We start from the raw sequence: 16,176 nt of genomic DNA on the forward strand, positions 1-16,176 counted from the left end.
TTTTTTTCCTTTTCTTCTGTATTGGTATTCCCTCAAGGATCTTTTACTATGTATTTATTTCGGATATTACTTTTAGTAATGGTCAATTTCTTGTGTGAAGGTATTATTTCTCTGCAGCCTCCTCTCTGTTTGTTGACTATTCTCTCCAAGCGCCTGTGTTTATGTTGAAAGCTGTGACCGGAAAGGCGCCTAGTTAATTCGGTCTGGCTTGACTCTGGTCTCTGTCCCGCAAGGTCCCGCAACTGGCATGAGTTTAGGATCTCTGAGTGGAAAAAAGAGGGGGGAATGAACAACACGCCGCCAGGATTACGGTTGGTGTGTGGACTTCCATTTTATTTCACTTTGTCCAGTTTTGGCTTTTGGGATTTAAGTTTTGATCGGGTTTTCTTTCTGTGTTGGCGGCTGGTCGCTCGTAGCTCGCCAAAGGGACTGTATTTGGGACAACAGCGGCTCCGTGAATGCTCTTCCAGAAGTATTTGCAGTGCAGGGTGTGTTGTCATCACTCTTGTTTTTGACTTTTTGGATTTTGCTGATAGTGATTTAGTCATGTGTCCACGTAAAAAAACAAAACTCCACAAAACCAAAAAGAAAGCTATGAATAAGTTTTTTAAAAAGTGTTAAAGTGATCATAAATGTTTTATTAATCACATTTAAGTTTCATTTTTTATTAAAATGACCAAATTTAATTCAGCTAAGAATGGTATTTTTCAAGATATTGCTGTAAATATTCAAAATGTTTCTTTAAAAAAAAAAAAAGCCATGAAGTTCAGCTGAGCTCCCATGGTTCTTTACCTAAGGTGTATTGTATTTTTGTTGCATGTTTGCCATCTCTCTCTCTGCATTGTGTGTGACAGGAGGTTGTTTTTTTTGCTGACATAGTTCTATAGGGATTATAATGCAGGGACCACATGCCCTCCCAGGCCATTGTTGGCCCCTCTGTCTCTGTTGTCTTTTTTCTACTGAGTGAGTCAATTGATGGAGGGATAAAAGGCAAAAAAAATATGCATTGACATGGGCTTTCAGGACAGAGAGGGAGGGAGAGAGGTTGGTGATTTTGAAGCCCTACTGTTGGTGGCCTTTAACTGGTGCCAGCAGCAAACCGGCCATGAGGGCCCAGAGCTGCCCTGGAATTAAAAATCGAGGGTGATCGACAGGCAAACCATGTCTTTAAACTACATCAAAAACTTCTATGAAGGATGCGTAAGTAGATCATAAAGGCCTTTATTGTTACTTTCATCCAGGCCCACCTTGCTGACATATTTTAACTTTTAAAGATTTGACAGTTACAGAGGAGCCGCGTTGAACAAATTATCCCTCTCGAGGCTTAAACTGAAAAGACATTGATCTGTTTTTTCATTCTTAGCTTTTTAATCCAAATCCTTTTACCTCTGCCTTTATGTACCCAAGTGACATATTTGTCGGCCAAATGGCTCTTTGCTTTGTCAGAGTGTCATTTAGGCTTTTTTTCCCCCCTGGTAAATATCAGTGTTAGTGTCAGATATGGGAAATGTCTCCTCTGAATGGGTTTTGTTTTAGCCTTCAGAGCTCAGGGCTTCAGCTGTTGCAGCTGCATTTATCTGGCTGACAAAAGGTGTTTTCTCTTTGTCTCTGACTCTCTCTCTCTCTCTCTCTCTCTCTCTCTCTCTCTCTCTGTGCATGTGTGTGTGTCTGTGTGTGCACGCGCCTGTGTGTCTATGCACATTTGTGTTGCATATCTTTGCCATAAAAATGCTTTTTTTGTACTCATCATGTGTGTTTGTGTATGTTTCTGTACATATGAGTGTCTGTGGGTGTTTCCATGCCCACATTAATAAATGCATGTGCATTGCATTGTATAATTATGTGCTCTGTTTGTGTGTGTGTGTGGGTGTGTGTGTGTGCTGTGCATGCTCCCTTACCTGTGCACTTGTGTGTGTGTGTGTGTGTGTGTGTGTGTGTGTGTGTGTGTGTTCCAGCTCAGGCCTCCTACGGTGATAGGCCAGTTCCACACCTTGTTCTTCGGCTCGGTGCGGATGTTCTTCCTGGGCGTTCTTGGCTTCGCTGTCTACGGGAATGAGGCACTGCACTTCAGCTGCGACCCTGATCGCAGAGAACTCAATCTGTACTGCTACAACCAGTTCAGACCCATAACACCTCAGGTAGGACTAAACTAAACTAAAAGGTCCAACAAAATGACATGGGGTCGTAGTCTACTGGTGCACCCATTTGAGTCCTCTAATATCACATAATGTAGAGCACTAAGGTAAGCTAAAATAAGATCAACTAAACTTCAGTGGTGGTATCCGCCGATATTAGCTAATTCCACATACTGCAATCTGTCTCTGCATATATGTTGGCTCATAAGTCACAAAAGAAATTGCGGAGAAATGACAAAGTTTTGTTTTAGGTAATTTTTAAAAAATGATGCCATAATGGAATTTGTCCAGCAGGGAGCACTGAAGGCCCACAGCGTACATATCTTGTTATCAAATTGTTTTATGTTATTGGTGCATGTAAAAAATATTGACAAATACATGTCAATTTTTTAAATAGTTAAATATTACTTTTACATTGACCTCAACATCCCAGTAACTGTTGGGCTACACTATATAGCTACAGCAACACTGCATGCAGAACTAACAAATCACGTGGTACCGTTACAAAATCACAGCAGGTATAGCTAAGCAAAATTTTAGAGCCATTTTAGACCCATAATGTCAGCCAAACTAAATTATGCTCTTCTAAATTTAAGCTAACCTAGCTACAACTACAGTTTTAAAAGTCAGAGCCATAATACTACACTTTACCTGGTGACCAGCTAAATTATGTAAACCAAACCAACTTAAACTAAAAGATGCAGCTAAATTAAACAGTAATGCAGCCCACTGGTGCAACCATTTCAATCCTCTAATATCACATAATTTATTCAGCTAAGGTAAGCTAAGCTAAACTGGTACAATATGAGAATCTAAACTACTAGCTAGCTACATACAGCAGCACAGATGCTGTTCCTATATGAATATATATTATACTATTTTAGACCTGACATCTATAAAAGTCAGACCCACAACACTGTGGTTTACCCACCTCTAGTGGCTAGCTAAATTAAACTAAACTAAACTTAACTGAACAAAATAAAAGAATTTAAACAGGAATGTTGCCACATATATGATGTTTACGTACTTACCTACTGTGAATCTACTTACATACTTACGTGCCCGAGTCACATAATGTGCAGTATATAATTCAGCTAAGCTAAATTAGGCTACAATGAAATATGACAAGGTAAATTACATGTAATTATTTACCTTTAAGACTGCAGTTACAACTACTTTGCTTAACTAACTAAACTAACTAATACAACAATATCACAGCAGGCTTAACTTAACAAAATTGTTGGACTGTTTGAGACTCAAAATACATAGTCCAGCAAAGCTAACTCATGCTAAAGGAAAAAAAGCTTAGGCTACAGAAATTGTAGCTAAACTATTGAAAACTCATAACCTGACCAATAATATTGCCCTAGTGAGATAAACAAACTGTACTGTAAAACAAAATGTCATAATAATCAATTCATTATTGCAGGTGCAACTAAATTATACTAAATTGTATTAGTAGTTTCAAACCCATAACATATCATGTGCAACTGACATTACCTAAGCTAAATTATAGTAAAGTATGATGAGAGATGGAGGAATGTTTTCTTGCTGTCTTCTGACATATATCTCCTCTTGTCTGTTTCCATGGGCTTGTCTCATTTCCCCCTTACCCCCTTTCTCCAGGTCTTCTGGGCATTACAACTGGTAACAGTGCTTGTTCCTGGGGCAGTGTTCCACCTCTATGCAGCTTGTAAGAATATTGACCAGGAAGAGATCCTCGAACGACCCATCTACACCGTCTTCTACATCATTTCTGTTCTCCTACGCATCATTCTGGAGGTCATCGCCTTCTGGCTACAGAGTCACCTCTTTGGCTTCCAGGTCAGTCAATTTGGAATTACTGAGTTTGTGTCTATGTCATAGCTATGCATCCATGCATCCATTTTCAAGTTGCTTTTCATGGTTAGGGTTGTGGTGGCAAAATGTCATGCAGAGTACTCAATACATCCTTTACAGTAAATTCCTTCAGTTTCTTCTGGAGGATAAACCCAAGTTAAACCCAGACCAGCCAGGAGATATAATCCTTCCAGCTTGTCCCATGTTGCAAAGGGTTCCCTTCCTAATTCATCATACCAGGAACACCTCTAAAGGAATGCAACCAGGGGACAACCTTACTAGTTGCCCAAACCACAACAACTGGCTTCTCTTAAGTGCAATGGAACAGAAGCTCAAAAGTCGCTCGAATATTGTCAAACTCCTCAAAATATTAAACTCTGTAAGGTAAGTCACCACTTTGGAGAACCACCAATCAACGCAGTTGTCGAGTTACCAAGATGGTTCCACATCCTTGCCCAATGGCCAACAAAGATTTGTGTAAATCTATTCACAAAGTTTTGAGATAAGAAACTACAGAACAACATCCACAACTTAATGAAGACATAGTCCCAAAATAACATTTTAAAAACGATGGAATAAACATCCAAGTAGGTCAGCAGTGAAAGATCACTGGGTTCTACTTCTGTCAGCAATGAACAAGAAGTTTGAAAGACATGTGGTCAACAGAAGGGGTTGATTGAAGAGTGCTGTCAGTACGGTCCAACATTGCTGCAGCATTAATCCATGCATCAATCCAGCAGCATTAATCCATGCATCCACCCTACTTGGTGCCAATGATTCCAGCTGGTGGTGACAGAAAATGGCCATGGTCTGATCTTTTACATGGTTATTCTGCCAGCAGCATGGTGTACCAGATCACAAAGGCTCAAATTAGTTCCTAGAATATGACAGTGAAATGATTTTCCTGCAACATCTGGAACAATACCCTATATTACAACACAATATAGTGCCTTCGGGAATGAGTTGCAGTTTGCAGAATGACTGCACTGATGAAAAATCTGTCAAAACTGTGTCACAATCACTGCTATATCAGCATGGATAAAGATTCCTGTGGATCATTTTCATTTTTATTTTAAATTCAACTTTGACTGTTCTGGAGTTGTTGGTTCTACCCAGTACATGTAAGGTACTCCTTGTTAGTTGGACATGCTAGGTAAATCTAGCAAGTATTTGGTAGGGCCCAATTTGTGTATCAATCAGTAATAAGATCGAGAATATTAGTTAGCAAAATTACACAGTGTCATCATATGCTTGCAAGTTAAAGAGAATAGTTGAAGTATCACTGTCTAATGTTTTCTTTCTTTCTCCTAGGTCCACCCGCTGTACATGTGTGATGCTAGTGCTTTGGAAAAGGCCTTTAATGTGACCAAGTGCATGGTGCCCGAACACTTTGAAAAAACCATCTTCCTCAGTGCCATGTACACCTTTACTGTGATCACCATACTCCTCTGTATTGCTGAGATATTTGAGATACTCTGCCGACGGCTTGGCTATCTCAACAACCAATGACACATTCTACACACACACATAAAATGACTAAGGGTGAAAATATATGACACTATTTCTGCCAGTTTTTATCGGGCTCTTGGTTAGCTGCTGCTGGACTTTCATAAAACAGGAAGCTAACGTAAGAGCAAAGCCTCACCTGTGGTCCATCGTGAGTGAGTTGCACCAAGAGATTTGAGAATGTGCAACAGTGCCAGAGCTGGCAAGTCTGAAATATTCTCTAGGTGTTTTTTGCCCTTAACGATAGAGTGATCATCCCTGATTGTATTTCAGATATCAGCGGGTCTGTACTGGCTCAGTCCAGAGGTCTTGTATGGACATGACGGCCAGAGAATATGCACCTCTGACTCTGAACTGTTGGGGGTGAAATAGAAAGATTTCCGGTTTTCTTTTTTACCACAAGATGACTGAAAGACAGGCGTCAACTGACTTCATGGTGCTACTAAAAACTGTGACCATTGTTGAATTAGAGCACAAGGAAAGCCCTGGAAGGAACACCCTGGGAGTATTAGCTGCACACATTTTTGACATTTGCTTTATGGCCTGGGGTGCACTAAATGCATTGAAGTTCATCAGACCAACTTGATGCATCTTCTCTGAACTTTGTTCACCTATAGTGTTCCAACAATGGACCTAAACAGCTCAGTTTCAGGAGATTTCTAAAGTTGTAGAAAGCTTTGATCAAAAGGCATGAAGTCTTCATGTCATGTGATAACAACAATGCAAATAATTTAGCTAGTTGCATAATCCTGTATAAAAGTGCATATAAACACTACAGTCTAGCTTGTCTACCAGGTGCTGATCAAATATGACAGGCAGACTATAGAGCTGGCCATGGATTATCACTTGTGTCATTCTTGGGAAGCTGTCATCCAGTAACTTTACCCATGGGCGAGTGAATTGCAGGTGCCATTGCTCCTGACACTTCCATGTGTGATAGTTATCGCTTCCAATATGTGTCTGCTATCGCTTCCAGCCCATTCTGACCTTTATCTCCATCAACATTAGCGCCAGAATTTTGTTATGGTCTTTTGATGGGGTTGTCTGCCTTTTCAAATATCTGTTTCAGATTGGTGGGTCTTGAACAACCTTTAACGTGACTTGTAGAATGAGAAAAGGCTGTCTGAAACATGCTGCCAATCTCAGGCGCCAGAAAAACTAAAACAAATGGCTCAGTTTACTTCCATGTGATGTAAAGGCATCTTCAATCTACGATGTATCTTGACAATGATGCCATCACTAAAAATGGTTTAAATGTAGTGTTTTATTCTTTGTGGGTAAACACCTCCCCAAAGAAATAAAATTAATGAAAAATGGGTTTGATGTAATAATCTTAAAAAAGCAAGGAATCAAACACTCACTTAGATTTTGAAATTTAAGGATGATTGACTTACACAAAAAATATTTAAATTTGGGTATACACACGTGTTGGAATGAAAATATTTAAAATATGTAACAGCAGTACAATTTGTAATATTTTAAGTATAAAAAATATAAAAATACCAATGAGAAGAAATACTGCACACTTTTTGTGCCCTAAAACAATCATATAAAAAAATTGGTCTACATCCAATGATAAATTGTTGGGAGGAAGTTCTGGGCAATGTCACTGAACAGCCACTGCTAATTTGTCCAAACATCTGAGGTGAGACTGATGAGGTCTCAGCTAGTGTTAAAAAATATCACTGTGTAGTGTAGTTTTTAATAGACATGGACAAAATCAGCATCAAATTTTGAAGTTTTAAGAGTTTCAAGACCCTTTTGGTCTCATATAGAATGTAATAATTATTTTTACGGCTTAAAAGCAAAACTAAGTTCAGATATATTTGAAACGATGGTTACGTTTTGTCCATGTCTGATTCTCAACCATATCTACAGTGGACCTCATCAAGGGTGTCCTCTACCCCCCACTCTTTTTCTATTACCTTTTCCTAGCTTGTAGTATTATAATGCTATCTGTAATTTTGCCTACAGTGTCAGTGTCAATGTTCTTTGAAAATGATTACCTCTCATGTTTTGTAATGTTTTTTTTTTTTTTCTTGATCAGACATCCATCCAACTTTTGTTATGAAGTTTTCAGCAATCTGTTTATCATCTCAGGTACAAAATTGCATTACCAGACAAAAGTGGATCAAACCCTTATTTCAAATCTTTTTAAACCCTTAAATAAGCTTTTCCAGTACTAAGGGACCACTCAAATTGCTCCCAACCTACAGTACCAACAGCCTGGTTAGTCTGACAGGGTTTAAGAGGACTTGAAACAGGTATGTGACTCCTGTGGTTTGGGTTCGTCTGCGTTCTGGTATCTGTGAGTGGAGGATGGTTGTAAATTTTGCCTCTAAAAGTTCTGTCACCAAGACTTAGGCCATGTTTACATTAAATAAAAAATGTAGAAATCCACATCTGTACTGTTCAGTTCAAGTAGGAGAATGAGGCATGTTAATGGTTTTGATAAAATCTGGGGTTGTTTGGTGGAAATATAGCCCTGATCCAGGATTGTCATGTTATCAGTCCTGGATACTCACCAGATGTTAGGCAATCTTCCTAGAAAATTATAAGATGAGAAAAAACTAAATCAGGCATATTTTCAAAGTTTTTACCATAACAAATTTTATGAGTTACTCAGTAGTGGAAACCAATTGGATAAAGAGAAAGGTTTGGAAAGGATTGGAAGGACAGTACACAGTATTGTTAAAAAGTATATTTAATTGGTTGGAATTTGTCAGAAACATTTCTGACTTCTGCTAACTGGATGGCCTCTTCAACCTCCACAGGTCAGCCTGCAGTCTGAGAGTTCATTACATGACTTATCACTCGCCTTGTTTTCCTGCATTGACTGCGTTGGTCTCATGGCCTGGTCACACCAACATTTAAAACAGTGACATTTAGAGCAAAATCAGTTAATTTCAAAGTAATCACCACAATAAGCTAATCCGTTCTGTGCACAGTTGACCAACATAAAACCATCTTGACAGTGCTGACCTTTGAAGAAACGTAGAGAAGGATAGACTAAAATGGAGGAAGCTATCATAGCATATTAGCTTTGTTGTGCCTTTCACTTTTATATAACCCTGCTCTGCTAGAGTACAAACTGCTCCATAAAAGAGGCATGGTTTGCAGACAAAGGTCAATGGTACAAATATATCTCTGGAAAAGACTGTGCAAAGTTATTGACTGATCTAGCTAGGTCTCTCTCCAGCTAGCTTGGAGAGCTATTGTGACTGAAGGGCTAGCATGTTTCCGGGTAGCTAGAGTGTTAGCAGTAATTTGCCAGCTCGCCCTGTGAGTAGTCACACTTCCAGTACCACCTATTTTGCAAATATGTGCGATGAACTTTGCTGTGCCATTTTCTGGTGTGACCAGGCCATTACATTACAGCATCTCTAACTAAGAGCTAACCATTTAAAATTAGACAACATTTTGCTCAGGTTGGCCAAGGTTCAGGTTTTCTTTTTTGGCTAATGATAAAAGTTTTTCTACAGGCTTAAACCTACAGGCTAGTCTTGGTAAAGAGCGTGTTTGAATTTGTACATGACGCTGTGATTGATTGTCTTTGAATGATTGACTTATAGTTAGTTATTTGGAAAGCAGATGGTGTATCTTGACAAGTTTGAGTCATTGATTAGATTCTGGTGATTGGAAATTTTTGGGTCTTATGCAAAACTTACACCTCTGATTTTTTAATAGCACCAACAAATCCCAAACTGCGACTCAACTGTAAACTGTATTGCGTTGTAAAATATCAACAATGAGCTTGGAGATACAGTATGTTGGGGGTATTGGGGTACTGTTGAGCACAATTGACAAAATCAGTGCATCTTAAACATGTCTTGAGGCTTCTTTTGACCACTAATATCAGGGTCATTTGTGGAAATTTCCAAGGATTCAGCAATGTGCTGCATCACACAGCACACATACATTGAAAATACATCTTCAATTTTTATATCTTTGATTTTTAATAATGTTGTTAAATGTAGCTTTACTTAGTTGTGAAAAGGAAGCCAAGACTTATTTTTCATTTTTCATCAACTGTGGTCTGTCTGTGTGTTAAACTAATTTTGCCCTTTACGAATGTCTACAACCTCACAGCTATGTCAAAGAAAAAGAGGCACACTTTATGACCAACGCATACATATTGAAACAAAATTCTGTCTGTTTGAGTGCTACGTTTACTGTAGGTGACTGTAATTCTCCTACCTGTTTTGTCTTGAGATGATTGATTAAAAATGTCCTACAATTGTCTTTGCTTCATTTTTGATTTAGTTGTTGACTTTATTTGATAAGTGCTTTAGAGGGAATTCAAATAAAATAATAACTTTGTTGAAACATGACATCAAATAATTTTACCAATTATCTTTTGTTTTTCATGCATTAACTGTTTTTAGCAATGCAATAGCAACATGTATTTATGATCTGTTGGATGAATTGAAATTTAACTTGGAAACGATTGATAATCCTAATGATGCTGGTGATTTATTTTTCATGTAATGTCACCAACAAGTCAACATTTCCATTTGTTTGGGAGACGTTTCTTCAAAAAGTATTTCCTGTCAGCCTCAGCCATACTTTGAGCGGAATGCTAACGTTAGCATGCCAAGTTAGCATGTTTACAAATGTTTAGCATTTAAACATTACAGGATGCACTGTATGAATGGTAACATGAGTGCAATATGATGGTATTGATAGCATTAAGGCATCAAAATACAGCAGATATGACAGAGTACAGCTTAAATTGAGCCAAGATGAAAACTGTGAGTCTGAGATGTCCTAAAATGGCCACCATACAGAGGATAAACCAAGCTGATTTAGGTAACAATGTGACCTTCATCAGATAGCACCCTCAGGACAAACTATACATTTTTGCCTCATTAGCTATATAGTATTATATATAATAACAAAATTTTTATTCTCTCAGTAATTTTATTTAATAGAATTTATTTACAAATTAAATATTGTAACTTAAACCTGCATTATTTAATTTTTTGACAGTTGTTTTCATCAGAAACAAGTAGTGAACACTGGCATATCATCACCTTTTAAGTTGATATGTTGAACTTGTTAGCTAATAGTTGCTCCAGCAGTTACAGAGCAACATTATCATTCATTTGGAGTCGTGTTTCTGTCCACCTGGTGAACGTAAGTCCAATATTCTCTCTCTTTTAGCTCTGTTTTTGATCTCTACCAACTCCTGAGGGAAATATCTGGCTCTTTTGCTGCTAAATGCTCTATTATGTTCACCAGCTAGTTTAGAGCTAAAAGCTGAAACACCAGACATGGACGCAGCACATCATCAACACCAACCCTGTCTCCGGACAGCCGGACAGCTGAACAATGACCTGTAAACTAAAGCTGTATAAAGCCGATGGGAGCTACAGAGTCGCTGATAATTCTCTGTAGGTTCATCACTATGAGTCCCGCACAACACATGACACACTGACAGCTCATGCATTGGTATTATAGAAATATTGATTATAGAAGCTTTAAGTTTAGAGCTAAAAAGATTGAATAATTTAATTAGATTAGTCCATTGACACCTTTTTTGATCGATCATCATTTATATAGAAATAATGCGAACATTTGCTGTTTAAACAATTGATCAAATTTTTTTTGATTAAAGAATTATCGAAAAATAATCAGAGATATAATAAATAACTTGATTTTTAGTTAATGAACTAATTACTAATTAGCAAAAACAGTTCTCCGTTCATACAGTAGAGGATTAGATAAATGGAGAGACAGATTTGTTCTTGTGGAAAGCAGGAGAAAGCCAAAGTCATTGGGGACGTACTCCATATTGCCTCTGCTGAGCAGTAAACAAGGCCCAGCCTCATTTTAACTGACAGGTCTCATAAATCAAATTACATTAATTTATATAGTGCTTTACTCAAAACAAGCTTGATTGAAGGCAAAGACAGGACACAAAGTTAGTGTAGGTGAAAGGAAAGAGACACATTTCCGGACATTTGCAATATGGTGTCTCTCTCTCTCTCTCTGGATCAATCAAAATGTCTACCCTCTGGACTTGTGGACTGAGGCCTGGCAGACTTTGGTCACACTTACTGTCACATGGTCACCGTCATCACATCAAGTCTGCGAGGGGATAAAATGAGCTACGAGACAGGACGTTTCATGGATATAAATGTCAAGTATGTTTCTGAATGATTCCAGTTCATGCAAGATGTTCAGGATTTGCTGCTTCACAAAAAAAGATATCAAAAGTCCTCCAAATACCTTGTTTGACTATGTGACTCCTGAATGACACAGCAGTGTTTTCTAATCTGGCGCCCCTATTGGTATTAATCGGCAGGACAACATCATTTGTCTGTGCTTTTCAGAACAATTTAATCACTGTTGAAAAGTAATGATATGACATGTTGTGGGTTAAAATTACTATTTCCTTAAAGTTAGGCCAACTATGCTGTCATGGCAACAATAACAACCACTGAGTTAAGATTCAGGGATGATCGTAGTTACGCTTTTTAAAAAACTGTCCCGACTCGCAAGTGGAAACAGGAAACGACAAAGTCTACCGTTGGGTTAATGGCTCCAGATTTCCTCTTCTGAATAAGAGAAATCTGTCCATATATACAGTATCTGAACTGCAACACTGCTCCAGGTCATAATTACTATGGCCGCTAGATGGCATCTGTCACTCAAACGTAACTATAGGTTGTTTTTGAGTGATACACACAGTAAAACTGTCCCTTCACATGAGTATCAACACTACTAATATCATATTCACATGAAAGACTCAGCTGAGGATCCTCACATTGTTGGTGGTAATATTTTTTTTACCTGAACAAAATTTTGCCTATCTGTGCTGACTACAAGAAACAAATGCAAATGATTACATCCATGACACATCAAACCTCTACATCAGTCCACCGTATTCCTAGCCCCGTGATACATTGTGTGAATTATGGGTCTGGGTTATTCCTTTCCACTGTCTGTGAGAGTTAGCGGTATGCTACAGGTGTACAGAATAAATGATTCGTGAACACAATCTGTCACACCTCGTGATCATACCTCTGCCTTCTACAACAGAATCATAAGAGGACTTAAAGAAGTGGCTTCAGATAAAACAGCAGCAGCATATTTAGCTGCTTCACTGGTTCTGTTGCAGCTGACGGTGAAGTGATGAACAATCTGAAAAGCTCTGAGGCTCATCGGTGCTCCCGTAGTAATAAAGTCTGGTGTGTTTTGTTACAGGAGGTAGAATAGAACCTTTATCTTTCTGAAAGCAGGCATAAAGCCAAGTCAGAGCCTCGAAGTCCCACATCACATCATAGCTATGGAGCAAGGGAGAAGCCACGGAGAAAAAAAAAAGACTATTCCATGCTCTCAATTTAATAATTCGTGGTCTTGATTTAATAATTTGTACACATGGATTACTTACTTTAATAGTAAATCTCATTAATTGAAATGATTGGTGTCAACCTACGTTTTGCACACCCACCATCCACCCAACCACCTGCGTAAGAATTCAGTGTGGTACATACTGCGTATATAGCGCTTAAGTTTCTCAAAAAACGTTGCTCGTGAACATAATCCTAGGCAGCAATTATGTTTGTCCATGCAAAAGAATTGGGAAAACAATTTAGTAGTGTATAAATATAATTTCAAGGAGAGGATTAGTGCATGATAGCAGCTGTGTAGGCCCAGGCCAAAACCAAGCCAGCTCCATTGATCCCATGAAAAACAGGGATAAGATCTACTATAGCGGGAGCCAAAAAGTACAACAATGAATCACCAAGGAAGTGTGTGGCCTTGGAGCAGAGAGTTCATCCATCAGCCTGTGGACTCTCCCAACATCCCGACCCAAACCCTCACCACATCTCCAGCCTGGCAGGATGACCACTTTCCAAACCTCGTGTGACTTTTTGTTTCCAAGTCATGGTTCCCTTGAAGTCAGGCAGTGTGAACCTAAACGAACCACATACAAACATACAACAAAGTTTTCCACTGTGGTTTGGACCAAAGAAAACATTGGCACCCAACGGACAGGCCTTACTAAAATCTAAATATGACAGGCTTTATGAAAAGCCCAAAGAATGTCAGATTGTTAAAGTCTTTCCTAAACCAAACAGATCGAAGTTCTGAGTTTTACCACGGGCCATAAACTCTTTTTTACTCTCTCTACAGATGACCTCTCCTCTCCAAGCCCACCCACTTTCTTGGTAATGCAATTTTGCAAAATTACAGTGGTCGTTTTGATGTACTTTGTCCAGTATGTCTTCATTTTGTTTATTGTGAATATGTTTTGGCTTGTATGCCTGACTGCAAACTCAATTGGAGGACTCATGGCTTTAACTTGACCTCAAACCTGAAAGTCCTGAGTGGAACTTTGAGTCTGATCCTGACTGATCCAAGCTCCGCTTAATCTCAATCCAGCTCTGCTATAGCTGATAAAAAGTCAATTACTGCCTCATGATGGAGTGGATTTAGCTCTTTTTTTTCAGTAATTATTGTTTGGCAAAGCAGTCACTTTCGATTATTTTGTTGCATGGGTTTGCAAATGAATTTTAAATTATGGGGGGAAAACTAAATAATGTTTTATGAATCTCTTACTTTTTACATGTTTCTATTTGAATACCTAAAATCAAGCATAAATTAAAGCTCCCTCCGCTCAAAAACATCTTTTGCTTCTTGTTTCTTCAGTTGGATGCTTCACTGTGCAGAGTGATGTGTGTGCAGACAGAGCTTTTTTTGTCAAAGACTCCACTGCACAAATCCTGCGAGATGGATTTTTGTGTGCAGCAGTTAAACTTTTGGATAAGAGTTTGTTGACAAGAAAAAAATGTTTTCAATGAACTGCAATTATGTTTTCTCCCAAACGCATTAGATCAAACCATTTAGGGTTGCAATTAGAAATCTGACAGCAACAATCGAATGATTAAATTATTCATATTTTGCCCGTGATACATTTATAGTTCAAGATAATTCAAGATAATTCAAGTTTTAGGGAGTCACAAGTTTTTCTTTAGCATCAACAAATAAAATCATCATTATAGTCCTTTTTTCAAGGTTTATCCAATCATTAGTTTCACTTTCATCCCATAATCCATTCATATTTTCACAAATATTTCCTGAATGGCCATAGGAAAGCATTTCAGATAACTGTGAGGATCAAAACTGACTTAATGAATCCTTTTCCTTAACTTTATTGAGGTTAAAGAAAAGGATAATACACATATATTTATTACTATTCCTATTCTATTTAACTCTTTTTAATGCACAAATTGAAGGATGTGGTGAGATTAAAATTCACTGTGATTCTACCTTATATGATATACTATTAAATTAATCACCAACTTTTAGCAACTTTGATAATCAATTAATCATTTTGAGTCATTTTTTTAAGAAGAAAATGTCCAAATTCTCTGATTCCAACTTCTCAGATGTGAATATTTTCTGGTTTCTTTAGTCTGTGAGTTGTGGACTGTTGGTTGGTACAAAACAAGACATCTGAGGATGTCAGTTTGGGTTTTGGGAAACAGTGATCATAATTTTTCACCATTTTCTAACATTTTATAGACCAAACAACTAATTGATTAATCAAGAAATACATACATAAATACATACAAGTTAAAACAGTTAGTTACTGTATTGAAAACACAATTAAATCAGACTAAAATGTCATTTCACACTGAAAAAAGAAATGGATCGAAACTGTCATGAATCCTTTTTTCAACTTGAAAAAAACAGTCAAATTAAAGAAACAGTAAAATAAAAACAAGTATAAAGAACAAAAAGAGGGAACAAACTGCCAAGGAATTCAGTTAGGACATAATAAAAAGTATATAAAAAAACAAGATAAGAAATAAAATAATAAAAGCCTACAGATTAATATTCAAGTAATATTTGTCAATAATTTCATAGGTTTTAAAGATTGTTTGGGTCTTTGTTGCTTTTTTATTTAGCAGCTTAACTAGAGAGTTGTAATAGAGCTCAATACCATTTAGAAACAGTGTAAAGTTCAGTTTTTGTTTTCATTTTATGTACGTGGAATTTGCCAGAATTATAAATAGTTGAATTAAAAAGCATATATTCTTGTCTACTGACCATTTGACCAGTTTTCCTAGAAAGTTTTGCATATCTATCCAAAATATTTTGGAATACATATGATGGAAAAATAAGTGAAAATTGTTTCTTTGTTTACATGACAAAAACAAGAATAATTAATATTCAGTTTAAACCTTTCCAGAACCTGCATTACAGGATATATTCTATGTAACATTTAAAATGAAAGTTTAACTGTTAATACATTATTTGTTTGGAGAATATCTCCATGCCTATTTCTAATTCAAGTCACCAAAAACAGAAAACCAGAATATTTACATTGGGGGAAGGATATTCAGTATTTGTTTATAACATTTTTGTTTTTTTTTAAATTTAAAACAACTTTTCTGAGCATGGGGTTATATTTCTAAGAGTTTTGAGGTTAGTCAACACGTCTTAAACAGAGTGTATCAGTCCCTCATAGAAAGTGTTCTTGCCTTCAACATTGTGTCCTGGTTTGAATACCTGACTGTCAGAAACAAGGACAAACTGTCAATGGCAATATCAGGCTGTAAACAACACTTGTTAGCCTATCACCATGACAAAGCAGTAGAACAAAGGAGGATTGATGCCATCTCCTTAATCATTACTTTCAGCTCCTGTCTTCAGGGACATGGTAGAGAGTCTCCTGTGCAAA

At 37.5% G+C, this 16,176-nt stretch overlaps 1 protein-coding gene across 2 annotated transcripts; it reads left to right on the forward strand.

Moving 5' to 3' along the window:
* Positions 1 to 9,731, forward strand: gje1a (gap junction protein epsilon 1a). Of its 2 annotated transcripts, XM_044376136.1 has the most exons (5): positions 229 to 315; positions 417 to 488; positions 1,956 to 2,138; positions 3,762 to 3,959; positions 5,286 to 9,731. In XM_044376136.1, the coding sequence occupies exons 2-5, from the start codon at positions 459 to 461 to the stop codon at positions 5,481 to 5,483; spliced, it is 609 nt and encodes a 202-aa protein (XP_044232071.1). In that variant the 5' UTR covers positions 229 to 315; positions 417 to 458; the 3' UTR covers positions 5,484 to 9,731. The 2 variants fall into 2 exon arrangements, with proteins under 2 accessions (XP_044232070.1, XP_044232071.1); XM_044376135.1 differs by lacking the exon at positions 417 to 488 and having other exon boundaries at positions 1 to 315.
* The last annotated feature ends 6,445 nt before the right edge of the window (positions 9,732 to 16,176 follow it).

This window comes from Thunnus albacares, chromosome 16 (genome assembly GCF_914725855.1).
Source record: "Thunnus albacares chromosome 16, fThuAlb1.1, whole genome shotgun sequence".
NCBI classification, from domain to species: domain Eukaryota; kingdom Metazoa; phylum Chordata; class Actinopteri; order Scombriformes; family Scombridae; genus Thunnus; species Thunnus albacares.